This window comes from Lycorma delicatula, chromosome 4 (assembly GCF_047948215.1).
Source record: "Lycorma delicatula isolate Av1 chromosome 4, ASM4794821v1, whole genome shotgun sequence".
Classification (NCBI taxonomy): domain Eukaryota; kingdom Metazoa; phylum Arthropoda; class Insecta; order Hemiptera; family Fulgoridae; genus Lycorma; species Lycorma delicatula.
The window spans coordinates 58,377,976-58,395,731 of NC_134458.1; the positions used below are offsets into that span (position 1 = coordinate 58,377,976).

The 17,756-nt window shown below is 28.7% G+C and overlaps 1 protein-coding gene across 2 annotated transcripts in view; it reads right to left on the reverse strand.

Moving 5' to 3' along the window:
- The window catches only part of Smr (nuclear receptor corepressor smrter), a 336,086-nt gene extending 327,142 nt beyond the window's left edge, over nucleotides 1–8,944 (reverse strand). For both annotated transcript variants that reach the window (XM_075363021.1, XM_075363020.1), the window contains exons 1-2: nucleotides 8,648–8,944; nucleotides 5,428–5,841 (exon numbers count right to left, since the gene is read on the reverse strand). In XM_075363021.1, coding sequence (XP_075219136.1) covers nucleotides 5,428–5,498 — 71 coding nt within the window. In that variant the 5' untranslated portion in view covers nucleotides 5,499–5,841; nucleotides 8,648–8,944. The remainder of the gene's footprint in view (nucleotides 1–5,427; nucleotides 5,842–8,647) is intronic.
- Between the last annotated feature and the right edge of the window lie 8,812 nt (nucleotides 8,945–17,756).

Here is a 17,756-nt window from a genome sequence, read left to right on the forward strand (position 1 = left end):
TTTATCACTGCCGCAGTTTTACATATGTATATATGTAATGCACGCGCGTGCACTCTTGACCGCTAGAACAAGGAGCACCCTTCCAATCATCCACTTAATCAATCACTCTTTTTTTCTTCGTTAATTTCTAATTAAATAATAAAACTTCCTAGCTGTGGGTAAAGATAGTTTTTTGTTTCTTTTTTGTAAAAAAAAAAAAAAAAAAAAAAACATTAAATAATTTATAAGCTTGATAATTTACAAAATACACAACTACCTAATTAAAAAAAAAAGTACTGATCTAGCCAGTTTCCAAAAAAATGTAAAAAACTTAAATGGACTAAACTATTTATCAAGAATGGCACATTTATTTATTATGGCTAAAATATTTAAAGCTAAGAATTGTTCTAACAAAAATAACAGATACACTCTCTCTCTCTCTCTCTCTCTCTCTCACTCACACAATTATACATATGTAAAACTGAAATAAAGAACTAAAAAACATTTTTTTATTTTCGGTAGTTAAATCTACAGATCATTTTCAAAATGCATTCCTTCAATTAATTAAATAACTTACGATATAATGTATTTTTTAATACTTATAATTTCCACATTTTACTCATTTTCATAAGTTTAACCACCATGGCAATACTAAAATGTCATCATTATACCATTATTTTAACAAATTATTAAGACAAAAGATATCATAACAAAATATAAAGAAAAGACAAAAGATAAAAACCAAAAATATGACAATTTTCACCGGTGTATAATTATTTTTAAAATTTTAATTAAGGAAAAATTTTATAAAATAAAATTTCAGTAAATATAAAAAAAACGAATACTGTATCAGAAATTAACTTAACTGAGCATAATTTACCAGCTTTAAACTAATATTAAGATTACTAGTAACACAAATCTATAATAAATTAGAGCTTTTATACATATATATTTTAAATTTTAATCAGTTTTACACACACACACACACACACACACAAACAAACACCGAGAAATTATAAGTTAAATCTATTTTCGGTCACATATTTAAATGTATCTGTAAAAAAAACCGACAGAATCAGAGAAATAATGAAAATGTTTTTTAGACAAATAATTCTTTGGATCGTAAATTTAGTTTCAATTTTTTTAAATATTGTTACCAACCGTAGGAATATATAAATTAAAGTAGTAAGTACGTTTATTACAATATAAAATCTATTTAATATTAGTTATTACTCTTCTTTCAACAATGTTTCAAAATATTATTAGTTTAACTGTTGATCTTTTTTGTTTTAATATATTCCATTTTAATTAAACAATGTACTTACAGATTAAAATCTGTTATTTTCATTTCAAAATTTTGTTCTAATTACCGGTTCTACATTAAACTGTGACCGTTAATGCACGATGTGCTATACACAAATTAAAAAAAAAATGTAATTTTGTTAGGTACAAAGACAATAGTTAGCTATCGCTACAACTGTCGAACTATATTTTTAGAGAAGTAAGCCAAATTACTTCCAAGGTTTGGTTGTATTATCATTGAATAACTTCAAAAACAAAATTATTTTTTTGAATCTACATGTTTAAAAATTAAATAATAGCAATAATAAAGTAACAGAAAACCTTTTGTATAACTTAATCGTGTAAGTTAGCAGCATTATATTAACGGGTTAATAATAATTTAATTAATAATAAGTTTTTTTTATTTAAGTCTTGTTCTAGCGGCCTGATGAAAACCTTTGAAAGCGCGATTATTTCGGCAAACTTTAAAAATAAGTTTTCATTATTATAAGGAAACACGGTGCCACGTCGCAAAGATAATATTCCTGCATATTTATAATCTATTCAGAAGTGACTAATACTAATGGTTTTTATTACTTCCAGTCAGTAAATTTTATTATTAAATAAACAGATACGCTGTACATACATTTTAAAAACTCATATGAACACGTACACACAAACATGAACTATACATTCGCGTGTGTTACGCACTAACATTTTATAAATTTTCAGTTTATGCATGTACGTTCAGCAGCGAGTTCCTGCGATGTGATGACTGCTACATGGGTGTGTCATATGAGACCACATATAAAGATAAAATAATTTTTATTTAGCCTACGCGTAATGCGAGAAATTTGTATGTACGTAACAGATTCTTGTATGTTTGTTAATGTGATCTCCGTCGAGAGTTATCCGGTTAGGAACGAGTAACAGAAGGGTTAATATTCTTTTTATGTCACGTCGTAAATTTATTTACTTAGATAAGAGTTTGTAAGCGTGTCTGAATACATTTTTTCAGTGTGTTGTGTACGGCAACAAGGTTTTTATAACTTTACAAAATCAATAATTCATTAAATCTTTTGCTCATCAACAAGAAAAAGTTGAATCCTATTAAATCTACTTGTTAATTAAGAAGTACTCCACGAAGTAGAACCAACATTTAAATTATACGCAAAATTTTATTTACTTTTTCTATACAGTTAAAGGAAAAAATTGTATACCTCGATTTTTGCGTTATTTCTTGACATAAAGCAAAAATCTCTTTTAAAAATAATTATTATTGTACCTAAGTGTAATATATCGAGATATAATCGCGTCCATTAAAAAAAAAACTAAAATTATACAAATATTTGTATCTGCAACGTCTGGTTTTATAATGCAAAATATTAATAAACCCCTAAATAAAGATTCTATATCCATACAGAGGTCTGCTTTATTAATACCTTTTTTCAATATACTTATTACGTACCTACAAACTTTAAAAAAATTATTTCTTTATTCAATTTTCTGCTCTTAAAAAAGAAAAATTGAATCCTATTAACTCTACTTGTTAATTAATTAAGAAGTACTTCATAACGAAATTTTATTTACTTTTTCTATACAGTTAAAAGAAAAACAAAGTACACCTACATGCTGCATCTAATATACAAATAAAGTAATGTTGATGCAGCATGACCATTAAATATGGCTTTACTACAACCAAGTTCTAGAAAACCATTGGTATTTACCGAGTTAGATCACTAAATATTCAATTTTAATAGACCGCGTAGAAAATATAGAAAATTACTTAATTTAATAACTTATTAATATGAACATTTTATATATAAGTCGATTAAATCTAGTATTAAAATTTTTGAAAAAAACATGATTACAAAATTACGTGAATCTAATTTTTTATTATCAGAAGAATATAGTAAAACGTGACCAAATTTTGCAAAGATCTCAAAAGATGGAAATGTATTTGTATTTAAGATTATTTGATAATCTATACGTATATAAATTTAATTTCACGTTTAATTCAATTTTGGAAGATAATGGAATAACTCGGTCATTAAGTTTAATCAAATTGCATTTACAGAGTTCTTTGCACAATTTTGAGGTTTATTATTTTGCTTCTTTTTTTAAAAATAGAACATAATGAAAGTAAAGCGATAATGTAATTCTATCTGTATAATTTATTTTTTATATTAATTAGTAGACAAACATTAGCAATAGTCATAGTATTCTTTTTCGCAAAAACCCCTTCACGTCTACGAACGTTTTAAATTTTAATAGGTATGTATACAATAAAATGTTTTACTAAATATACCACCTTGCTCACAAACATACACATAAAAAATAATCCAAATAATCGATTCTTTAAAAGTAATTCAGAATGAAACAATGCGATGAAACAAAGTACCTAAAACAATGCGATAATCATCAACAAGTTCGGGTCGGGGTAATTTCTATTCCGTGCAAAAATGCATCTGGAGAGTATCTGACAAACGTGTTTTCTCGTTTAACAACATCTCTTAAATGAAATAATGAATAAAAAATCTATCGATATACAACATTTATTTTAAAGTAAAAAAATATTATTAATACGTTTCATAAATTCTAAGGATTTAATCTAATTTATTATTAACAAAAAAAAAAATTAATTATCCTAGAAAAGCTTCCTCAGAACATACATAGCTGAAGTAATCGATTATAAATGAATAATTTGGTATTCGTTTGTTTTATCAAACATTATTTACAAACAAATTTTATTGAATAATTTTTCTTAAATATATTATCGACCCGTATTTATTAAACAACAGTAAAAAAAAAATTGTAACGGCAATTTAAATCGAATAAAGAGGGTAGATGTGTGGATTTTAAAATACATTATTTTAATGAATGAAGTTTACACAACAAACCCAAAAACAAATTCAAACTTATATCTTATACAAAACGGTTTAGATAAATAACAGTAAAAGATGTATTTTCCAGTACATATTTTCTTCATTTACAAATTTAAATTCTCACGGTTTATTAAATTTAATCGTTTGGTATCGGTGCAATAAAATAAAAATTTCAAACGAGTAACACTGAGGCAGATCTCATAAAACTTGAAGGAAATCTTAACCGAATAAATGTGCTAGAAATATTACCCTAAAAAAAACCAATATAAGGGAGGATTCTAAGAAAGAATTAAGTTACTGGTAGCTAGGCATCCCTAGTATTGGTTTTCTCTTTTCTTATCAACTTTTAAAATTATGATTTTTTATTAAGGTTTTATACATTTTTTTTGTAAGTAAACAATTTTTTTCGGATTGTTAAACAATTAAATGCGCAAACATACAAATACGTAGGTCTTTCTCATCTTTAAAGATAGCATTATGGCAATTAACATAATATATTCTGCTGTCGTTAAGTAGACCTATTTTTAAAAATAAAAATTAATAAAAAAAATTTAAAAATTCAAACATAATTTTCTGCGAATAAATTTAATTAAGCGCTTATATATATTTTTTTAATTTAATGTAAATCGACAATAAATATAATAGAACCTTTTTTCAAATTACTTTTTTTAATTTAAACTTTAAACGTTACATAAAAGTTAAGGTAAACTAATTTTCAAATGCATTAACTGATAGGATTATTTTTCCGTTTAATAATAAAATAAAAAATAAAATCGCTCGAAACTTATTAAAAGTTAAACTCGAAGATAGAACTTTATTGTTATCGTTATTTATACGTCCATAAAAAATATATAATTAAAAACGACTACGTACGATTCGACTATTCATTTTATTTTTGTTCGGCCTAATTTGAAAAACAATCATAAAATAAATAAAATTGCTAAATACATCAATTAAAATATGAAGAACAAAATAAAACACATGAGCTCCCTCTATACAAAAACGCGATATCAAGATACAATCTCGCAGATTTTGCAACGGATTTAAAGTATAAAAAATCTAGTCAGATAGGTACGTTCTTAATTGTAAACATGTGCAGATCACTTACAAATAAGGCCTAAATTTTCTTATTGATTATATGAATTTTTAACTTGAACTTAATTATGTTATCATTAAAAATAATCTTTAAAGATCAGTGAAATAAAAAAAAAGAATGCTAAAACGTCTATTACCTAATTTATAAACTAATTAAAATGTTTTTAAAAATATTTGATTTACTCACCTGTGTAAAGCAGTAGTTCGTTGGGCATATGCCATCTGTGCTTGGGAAGGCATTCCGGTATGGACCTCCATGGGCTGCAGTAGCAATGCTACAACAGCACTCTGCTTTAACAGCTGTAAACACTGTTCACCGTGTAACACACATCCCCATTACACTGATTTACCCCCACGAATATTAAAAAAGGAAAAAAATAAATAAAAAATATAAACGAAAAACAAAAATAATCAAATCCTATTTATATTAATATTTTTATTCATTTTTAATCGCTTTTTTCTTACAGTTATAACATAATGAATTTTTCGTACATGTCCGGTTAAATTTATTTCAAAACGCACTTAATGACAATAAAGTGTTTTTTTCGACTCCATCACTAACTCACGATTCTTCTAACCCGATCGAAAATTACCGGTTACACTACAAAAAAAGGAAGAAAGTTGAAAATATTAATTACAATACAACCTAAAAATGTTTTTTTTTTATACAGTTGGTTTTTCGTTGTTATATTTAAATTAATAAAAAATTATTTAATGAAATCTCTCTGTTTTTTATTAAACTATTCGACAATGCAGTGGTTATTTTGTATTTCGGATTATATTTATTATATGTTATAAGAGTTACCGGTTTATTTTCCATATTTTATAAAATGTAAAAAAAAATAGCTTTAATATTTGTGTATATTATTAATAAAAAATATATTTTAAAAACTCCTTATTTTATGATATTTAAAATAATAGGGTACTTGATAAAACAAATAATGGGAAAACGTCAGGTATTTTTTTATAAAAAAAAGAACAAATACATATACATTGAAAATTGGTAAGATTATTTGGAATATAAACGATTTTTATCTACTTTGCTTCTCTAAAACAATTTTCAAGCGGGTAAAATATTTTCAACCATAAAAGTTTGTTTATTTTTTGAATGAAATTTAATCTAGTAGGATCAATAAAAGAATAATATTAATGATTTTTAAATTCAGATCGACGTATCACTTAACTTCAAGTGACCGTAAACGAAGTTTTGCAATACAAAAATACGGTTTGAATTTTCCAATACAACAAAATTTGCCCTATTTACTAAAAAATTCATAGTATTTATTTTTGCTTTATAGTTGTCTCTTTTTTTATTCTCTTAAAATGAAATAATACTGGGCCAAAGCAACAAAAATATCTGCATAAGCTGAGAAATATTCTTTGTATTAGTTTACTAATAGGCTATATATTTATAGTCTATAACCTATTATATAATATTAATATTAATGAATATTATATATTTATAATACTAAAAAGTATAGAAAAATACGTACTTTTTTATGTTCTTTATGTAATACGATCTAAAATACAAATTTATGTTAATGTTAAATCAATTTTTAAAAAATAAGTAAAAAACGAAATTTTATTATGTATTTATTTACAAATTATAATGTAAATTTTAATTAATTTTATTTAATCCCATAATGTTTTTATTACAAAACGTTGATTCCGGCAGTAACACTAAAGAAAGAAATAATATAATATTGCATCTAACAGCAAGAATAAAATAAAGAAAAATAAATAGAAAATGTAAATTATCATATGTTAATTACAAAAAAAATATTTTCACAATATAATACAACTGGTGTTTAAAACAAGAAAAAGTGATATATACGCAAAATAACATAGTTTATTTAATTTTATTATATTATACAGTAGTTTTTTTCTGAATTCAAAATGGCTACGTTTAAAATGTGGTACAAACGTAAAGCGAATCGACTAAATTTTTTCATTATTAATCTTTAAATGACGGTTAATTATTACATTGAACGATATTTAAAATATCAAATAATATTAAAAATTGGATTATTCATACGGGGACTGCATTTTATACTACCGCATACGGTATTAAATATTTAAAACATAACTAACAATCGCCCTGCGGTTGTTGCTGGTTTCTAAGATAATTTAGCAGAGTAAATAACTTTTATTCACAAAAGAATATATTATAAATATATATCTATGAGTTTATGTAACTGTACTTATATGTTTATTATATATATATGTGAACATATTCACACTCTCCAACATAATTCAAGTTTTGCTTTCTACAAACATATCAATAAATCTATTATAGAATCCTCATTATTGCAAACCCTATGGGGTTTGCAATAATCAGGATTCAGATAATACGTACTCGTCTTAATACACATTATACGTTTAGTAAATGTATAAGGAAACTCTTTCCTAAACGAACAATTTTTTAACAGTTCATAAATGATTTTCCTAATCTGGATTCAAATGAAAAATTTGTAATTACCATACACAGAAATGTCTGAAATGTGAAATATTTAGATATTACTAGAAAAATTCTGCTTATTTAGAAGCAACAGACCTATGTATGTACTAATTATAGTGGACATTAAACAACTATAACCTACCGATTAATGTTACACAATAATAAATAAATTTAACCTTAATTACATCTATAAAATTTAATTTAAGTTACGATAATTTCAAATAATTATGTATTTATATATATATAATTACACACGCGCGCACACATACTCACAAACAAACAAATGTATAGGTAGTGAACTGTATTGGTGATTGTGTGTATTTTCTCATTAATCATAATAAAACGAATTTAGGATGTTGCTTGTTTAGACTTAAAACACGAATAAGTTTCCAAACAAATATCAACGAAAAAAAAAGTTTAATAATAAGGCGTAAAAAATTTTTATCATTAAAACTAGACGTTACCGAGTTATAAATTATTAATAGTCAAATAATAAAGGAAACAATGATTTTTACACGATTAAAAGTTAATAAATTCGATAAGGAAACTATAATAAACCATTTATCGAAATAATAAAAATGTAACACGTTTTCAAATATTTCAACTGTTTCTTAATATTTTATGTTATAAAACTTAAATAGTAACCGCTTTAGTAAAATATATAAATTAATATTCGGGTTTGAAATTCGCTAAACAATAATAATAGTACTGATGCAAATGGTGTTTACGAAAATTAGCTTTCGTAGTTACAATGAAAGCCACTTCCAAAACAGTAAATTTTACAAAACCGTAAAATATTTAACCGACTCTGAACGTAAAAAAAAATCGATATTATTTAATATTATAATTATTTTACGTCACAAACGACCACATCATTCGCACTAAAAAAAAACACATTATATTTAAAATGCACTTCATTATTTAAACACAAAAATACGGTGTTCCTTACTCTTATTCGAGAAATAATTTTTTTTAAATTCACACAACTCATCACAGATGATTTGCATTAAAATATTAACACTACTAAAACGAAAAGAAACACGCTCCACGTCGACCGTTACTATTTTTTATACATCAGATAAATACGAGATACAATTTTTATTTTATTATAGAAAAAAATATACAGAACTATATAACACCACACTTCACTTAAATAACGTATTTAACGAAATTTTAATTATATAAGAAGTCATTTTTAAAGTCAATGAACTAAGCCTAAAACTCGTACGCTAGGAGAGAGAGAAAAGCCGTATGTATAGAAAATTGAGTCTCCGCTTGGTGGCTCGCTGCTAGAATAGGCCTTCGGAACAGGCTCGGGCGAGTCGATATCGCCAGCGTTGAGGGGAGTAAGGTCGGTCTCGGGGTGGGGTACCAGCCCCTGATGGGAGGGACACAACCACCCCGTATATAAAGGGGGCTTGGAAAATATATTTGGCTCTTTATTATCATTATTAAAAGGTATTTATTTGTAAAAAAAATCTAATTATTTATTCTTTATAACGCTGCCGCCTAGATCGATCGACAATGCTGCGAAAAGATTTAAGAAAAAATCAACATCGATTCACTAATTCCGTACATAAATTATCAGAAACCTACACAAAATGTAAATACTTACGTTACCCTGCTTAATTAACGGCCAGTATTTTTCGTATGTAATCATTTTAAAATCGTACTCCCTCCCAAAAATTATAATTTACCATAATACTACGTTAAATAGTTTTCATAAATTAAAATAATTTTCTACTAGAAATAAAATCTTAAGGGAACAAACGGTAAACAAAATTATTTTATTTATGATGACTAGTGTCTACAGACGTATAAATAAAATTAAACTTTCTTTTAAAGATGATTTCTTTCAGAATTAAGTTGTTTTTTCGAAATCGATTAAAAAATTATTAACTGTGTATATTAGCAAATTTAATTTCAAATTTATTAAAACCACCCCTCATCAATAAAATATTTATTAAAGAATTATTTTTTTCTTTGTTCATAAATTCAATAAAAACTCCATTTATGTATATATATATATATATATATATATATATATATATATATATATATATATATATATAAACATTTCTACTTTCAAAAAATTAGAGAACATACTAAGAAACCTCGAAATATTACCGTTGCGAATACGCGAACATTATTTTTATTATACTGCATTATGTTCCTTAATTTTAGCATTTTTAATGGATTAATTGCTTTGTTTATGTTATATTTTATTAATAAACAATTATTTAAAAAATATATATATATATAAATCAGCCTCTAAAAATTTCATATTAATTTATAATCGAAAATAAATAAATATATATTATTATTATTCATTCATTCATTACGTATATGTCATTTTAAATAACTCCCGGATATAATTAAGGTTTAATTTCTGCCCTCAAATCTTACCACAGTTTACACTTGTTTTTTTTTAGCTAAGACGTACACAGAAAAAGAGTACGCCGATTTTAAAATTAAGAAACGAGAATAAAATTTTGTCAAAATAGATAACCGAGTACCATCTACCGGTAAAATAAGAAAACATAGTTTAACAACGTTTTATTTTGTATAGGATTGTACGTAGTTCCGGAAATAATAACAAAACCGGTTTACCATTCTACCTGTAATATATGTGTATGTATTTGTACGTGCGGACGCACGTGAATGTGTCATCGTGTGCCAATTCTTAAATAGGTGTTTCATGAATACATCTCCTTGTATTCTTTTGCATTCATATTACGTATAAATATGTATGTGGATGATCTGCGTCAATTACACACTCGGCATCTGTTTAGCACCATTCAATACACGATATTGTTTTATATTAATTTCAATGTGAAACTGAAGGGTTGATAATGCGTGAAGTCTGTCTGTTCGTTTTCGCATGGAAATGAGCTGTTTTATCATAATTTATTTAATAAATTTTCTTTTGTCTTTCATTTTTTTCAAAACTAATCGATCGTAAAATGAAGCTCTAATGTTTCTATCCGGCATCGTGAAATTTTTATATGCTGCTCGGAAATTTTACGTTCATTATCGGTACGAAAATTATTGTGTCCGACAGTAATTTAATTTGAAGCGACTCTTCCTACGTACTTTATTCGCAATAAAAATATGATTTATACCATTTAAAAAGCCGTCCGAATGCTTTTTTTATTTCTCCTGGTTCAAAAGCTGATTTTTTATTTGATTTATTTCTTGTTCTTGTCCGAAATTTAAAATAATTTTTTCTGAGGATACTTTAAAAATATTATTCTTTTAAGTTATTTCCAACGATATGTTTTACTAAAGAACATATAAAGGCTTTATTAAATTATTATTTTCAACGATAAGTAACAGAAGCCCTAATTTCGTATTTCATATGTGTACTCTGGAAAAGTCGTTTCAAAAATCTATTTTCTTCCATTTTTGTGCCTTGAAATTCAAAGAGAATAACCTCGATAAATAAACCACAAAAAATATTTCCGCTGGAGTCGTAGTTCACGTTCAAAATTAAAGTAATTTGTCGGTGTATTCGATGAATTTTCCTGGAATTTGAATACAATTAAAATTTAATTCCTCTACAGTTTATAAATTTTAAAATTAACCGTGGGCCTTAATTATTTTCTTATTTATTTACTTTCTGATCTCCTTTATAAATAAAATAAAAATACGCTTCACAACGATTTTTAAAATAAATTAATGTCATAAATATAAAATAAAAACTCTCGTATTCACGGTTAAAAGGTTTTCACTCTTCACAGGTTATCACTCCAGTTAAAAAAAAAATATCGAAAAATTTAAAACCTGGAATATTTCGATTACATTTACTCTATTTTGGCAATAAATATTTTGATCTAAGCTGAAGAGGGAGGAAGTTTTTATAATTCTTTTTACTTTATTAAGTTACTAATATTCTTTAAAATCAAAGGAATTTCAGGAAATCTTTTACAAAATCGTAGATATCTCATAATAATAGTTCAAGGCCTTAACCCGAATTACTTCTCTATCACCGATTTCCATAAAAATATTAGTAGCATCGATGTATATAGATGAATTACCGTACGAAATTTCACGAGTTCACCCCTTACAGAGATATTTTTAAAAAAACAAACAAATATACACGCGCGCATGCAGAATCGAGACCCAGTTTTTTAATTACCATTTTTTGAGTCGGAGAACATAAAATCGTCAAAAAAGCCGATTTCAGGTCAAAATGTTTGACCTGTTGCAACAGGCCTTCTTTTTTATTATCATAGTTTTCTATACAGTAATCCTGATCCCGGAAAAGTGAGCGACTAAAAGGAAAAATTACGATTCATTTTAATATTTTTTATGCCTTTTTTTTAAAGCGTCTCTCGAGGGAGAAAATACTGAAAAATGAGGGCAGACCTCAGTTACATTGTTTTAAGTTAATAGGGAGTCGACAGTAATTTAAATCTAAGTTAAATACAGAATGTTTCAAAATGAATATCCGGGTTTTAAAGCTAAGTAATATTACTCAAGTTTCACGTACATTGATTAATTATACATGAAACGAAATGCCAATTCAAACAGACTTACCTCTGCGCAAGTTCATAAACTGTTTCCCGCACCTCCCGCTTGGAAGCGCTTGTAACATAGATGCGACCCCCCCTCCAACAGAAAGCTTTCTGTGTTCTACAGTTTGCAAAGTGTGAATCTGTAATTACCGTTCAACGTGCGTTCCGTTTGAAGTTCCATTGCTATCCCTCTAGTAACAATAACATTCGTAATTGTTATAAACAATTTAAAACCGCTGGCTGTATTTGTTAAGAGAAGAGTACGGGTCAACCGAGTGTGTCCGGAGCCAGTGTTGAGCGTGTAAGAGCCTTTTGTGCGTAGTCCTAGGAAATCCACTAGGAAGGCTAGCCGCGAATTAGCGATTCCAGTGACGTCTGTGTGGAGGGTTTTAAGGAAACGCTTACAACTGCGTCCATATCATTCATAGCTGTTACAAGCTCTAAAACCTACAGATTACGTTTGCGTGCTAGCTTCGCAAACGAAACGATGCACCGTGACTACGAAGACTTTATTTATCGCGTCGTATTCAGTGACGAATCAACATTTCATGTTACAGGAAAAGTAAACACTCATAAAGTGCGTATCTGGGATCAGAAAATCCTAACGAAATATTGTAGTGTGAACGAGACACCCCAAAACTGAATGTTTTTTGTGTCGTATCCCGACGACAAGTTTACGGGCCGTTATTTTTCGCGGAAGCAAGTGTAACTGGAATGAACTATCTTGATACGCTACAACTACGGCACTTTTCTCAACTGCAATACGAATCGCAGAGCTCTATTTGGCATCAATATGGTGCGCCTTCTCACTGGCATAACGCTGTACGCGATCAGTTGAATTAAATTCTCACCAACCGCTGGATCGGTCACCGGGGACCATATGACAGGGATTTTTTGCTGTGGCCTCCACGTTCGCCCGATCTCACCCCGTGAGATTTTTTTGCTTTGGAGGTTTATAAAGGATCAAGTGTATGTGCCACCGTTACCGGCCGACCTACCCTATTTGAGACACAGGTTTGAAGCAGCTGTCTCATCAATTACTCCAGACTTGCTGAATAAAGTATGGAATGAACTCTGGTATCGGCTGGATGTGTGCCGTGTAACGAATGGTGTTCATATTGAATACTGATAGGAAAAACTGTTTGAGTTACTCTTTCATTTCATGTATAATTTATCACGGTAGGTAAATCTTAATAAATGTTACATAATTTTAAAACCCCTATATTCATTTTGACACACAGTACATCCTACAAGTTTCATTGGAATGGATTCTTTTACGATGCACGGACAAACACACAAACGACCATAAAGTAAAATAAAAAAAACAAATGTACATTAACGCGAAACTTTCTTTTTTTATGAAACTCAAATACAGGATGAAAAAATTTTGTAACGTAAAGATTTAAATATAAATATACCCTGAGTATGTCGATTTCTGTTATAATTTAAGGTAAAAGTTAGAATAAAAACTACGAATGAAGATAAATATGCGCGAGTCATGTCGAAACGCTAAGCGGTCTATCAGGAGTCAATGAAGAAAAAGTAGATGTTACGAACATATATAAAATTGGTATATATAATACAAATACGGTATAGAAAATTAATATTCTGCATAGGTACGCGTTTACGTTTAATAACATTATTCGTACTTGCACCGTTTCTGAAATACCGCTTCCAATAAAACCTGCTGTCTTATTACGAAATCTGTACATCTTTTTTATAAAATTTATTTAAAAATAAAAGTTCACGAATTCTTTTCTAACTAATGAAAAGGTTATTTTTAATAAAAAAAACTTCTATACCGATGACGTAATTATAATACGTAATCTAGAACCTGGTCGATAGGTAGATTATACCTGTAATTACAAAGAATCATGAAAAACATCTTCGATAAATTTGTCATGGATTGGCGTATGGGAGAATTACATTACAATTTTTATAACGCAACGTTTACAAGGAAACATAAAACGTTGACAAAGAGAGCGTTGCGGTACTTCAGGAAAAAAATAATAGTAATGTTATGTGGTTGTCTTATCATATTTTAAATTCTGGTCATCTTTTACCCAATCCGTTTTTTTTTATTGCTGAGATTTATCTACGAATTCAGAAATAAAATAGTTAAAGCAAAGTACCCCATTTGATTCCTTTTTAACCTAATAAGATTTTAGAACTGTGTGAAACCCACAAAAAACTTTAAAAAAATACTAATTGTCATACTAAGCATTGGGAGGAAAAAGTACTGTAAGGAAAGCGGAAAAATATGTAGCGTACAGCCGTTATTATTGACACCTGCTCAAAAGAGCCGATCGATTGTGTTTATACGGGAGTATATCGCCCGGACTTTGGGCCATCAGAAAATAAAACAAACCACTTCGATGTTAATGTCATTGAAAAGCGAGTTATTAAGCTTTTAACTCATCGGTAAAGATACGATGCGATTACAACAGATAAAAGGCGTTTAAAAATAAAGAAGTTAAAATTTATGGTTTTGCGAAATGAAGAGAGAAAGTTATGGAAAACTTATTTTTATCCAAAAAGGGTTTTGCCTCGGCAAAAAATTTCAAAAATTGTTTTCGATAAAGCCGTTTAAAATTATTTTTTGTTCTCGATGATGTTCGATCAACGATACAAAATAAGCGAGAAAAGATTAACAAGCCGGGGCCGCACCCCTGTAATTCTGTTATTGACAAAACGCTATGTTTCTTCTGATAATCGAATATTCCGATGATAGATTTAAATCGAATATGTGATTTTTTAAGTTATAGATAAAAAAAAGACAGACAGAAAAATATTCTAAAAAGATAAAAACGAAGTCTATGTAAAAAATAGAAACCTTAAACGCTCGAAAATAATTTCAGATATTTCTTTCCTAATTACTTAGATACTTCGCGGTTTATATTGGAAAAAATTAGTTCTATAAAATTTGATAACGTAAATAAAAACTTAATTTTAGGGTTTTCTTCTCGATGTAGTTTTCGCTTTGAGAGTGGAATTTGTTTTTAGGATAATTTATTTCTACTCCCTAAACCGGGGAGGAGGTAAATATGTCCTCACGATTCGTTTATTTACGTCCGTATGACTCCAGAAACGTTTCACCAATTTTTATGAAATATACGTCAACCGATTAATCGTAATTGCGTGAATGACTCGACATATGCAACGATTCGATGAAACCTAATTGGTGGACGTAAACGGTTTTCCGATCCGAAAAACCAGAACTACTTAAAACTCAAACAAGTTTAAGTAAAATAGGATTTTAAATCTGTAAACTATCTGATTCTGTAATAATACAGAGTGATTACAAATTATATATACGCTTCCGATACCTTACTGAAAATTTATTTTTTAAGAGTTGAAAAGATTACTTACATGATTACATAGAAGCATACTTTAAGTTTTTATTTATAAATGTTCAATGTGTGTACCATTTGTAACACGACAGATATCAACACGGTAGTCGAATTCGTCCAAAATACGTGCAATCATATGCCGGTCAACGATAGCAACAGCATTTGCAATGCGTTGTTTATATCAGTCGATGTTTATATCAGTATTTTAAGTCGTCGATATCAACAGGAAGGGGCGGTACAAAAAATTTGTCTTTTACATAACCCCATAAAGAGTAGTCGCAAAACGGTAAATCTGGACTATGTGGTGGCCAGTGCATAAACACCATGTTTTCCTCACTTTCACGGCCAATTCATCGTCTGGGAAGGAGTTCATTCAGATAATTTCTGACCTGTAAGTGCCAGTGAGGCGGTGCTCCATCTTGTACAAAAACGAAGTTGTCACTATCTTCCTCGGGTTCAGACATTAGCCGTTCACTTAACTGTCCAGATAAGTTACTCCGGTTACTGCCAATTCGTAAAAAAGAACCGCCCGTACACCCTTTCACGAAATACAGCACAAAACACGTTCACTTTGGAGGAACCGCGTATGTGTTGTAAACTTTCTCTAGGGTTTTCTGTCCCCCATATTCTTACATTATGTCTCTTTTCCATTGATGTGAAATGTACATTCATCACAGAAAATTAGGCGATGAAAAAAGCCATCGTCATTTTCATCACATTCCTGCAACTCCACACAAAAATGTTTACGTAAGACTTTATCGTCGACATTTAAACTTTGTACTAACTGAAATTTGTAAGGCGTCATTTTCAAACGTTTCCGCAGAATTTTCCACACAGTCGGTTGAGGAATTTGAAATTTCAAACTTGCTGATCTAGTCGATTTGCCTGGGCTACGTTATTACACATCACGAACACGATTGATTTGCTCTTCTGAAACAGGTCTTCTAGCAGTTTTATTTTTACATAGACACCCTGTGTTTTGAAACTGTTTATTCCAGTAGCAAACTGATTTTCTTGTTGGTGGTGATTTAGCATATTTTGTTCTGAAACGTCGCTGCACTATAGTAACCTAGTTTGTTTTGGCTAATTCGAGCACACAAAAAGCTTTCTCTACTGCAGTAGCGGCCATCTTCCCAGACTGGTAACACCCGACAGCGATCGGTGACATTACCAGTAGAGTAGATATACCTAAATAAACTTTTAAAAAGTCCTTGTAAAACGATCATTTACTGTATTCACATACAACAGTTTAAGTTTTTATAAGCTATCGAAATTATATATTTCATTTGTAATCACTCTTTCTTATGATTCAGAATAGCGTTAGAAAATAAAAAAAAGTTAAATAATTCAGTCAGAATAACCACAAAATGTAAAAAAAAATGTTTAAGTTATCGTTGAAGATCACTTTAGAATGTAGAATTATTTTTTGAATAATAGATTTAATTACAATCATTTGAAATTATTTTAACAAATATATACATACAGAGTGGCTGAAAAGTAATTTATACCCCCCTCTAACTTTTTTTATTATCGGGATAACTGGATGCGGTTTGCGGCATTCTTCCTTGTACCGAGGAGCTACTTCAATGAACGTATATTCACCCTTTTTTTTTGGGCGGCAAGAAGTTGGGGGCAACTCAAAAATTTAAAATGGGACCAATGATCATCTGGTATATCCTTTTAAAGAGTTCGATGAGATGAGAAAAATTATACAATTAAAACTAGATTCTGATCGGTCAATCCAAAATGGCGACCAACAATGTGTATTTTCAGGTAGCTAAGGTTGTATGCTCCCTTTAATTTTTTATTTATTTGAGGTAACCCGATTATCTCTTTGGAAATCTTTTCCGATAAGAGAGACTAACTCTCTCATTGGGGAAGTAAGCCCCAATTTAGAGTATTCGGCCTTCAGGGTGTGGTGGAGGCGACTCAAAGATTTTAAGAGGGACATATAATCACGTGAGATATTGTTTTAAAGGCCTTTGATCGACAAACAAACGTTATAAAAAAATTAAATTCTGACTATTTAAATCAAATTGGTCACCACAGTTTGATTACGTTAATTAAAAATTAAAAAAAAATAATTATTAAAATTGTTCAAATACTACTTTTAATTAAACTTATAGTCTTGAATTTAAAAATAATTAAATCAGTCATTTTTTAACGTTAAAATTTTATTCCATAAGAAACT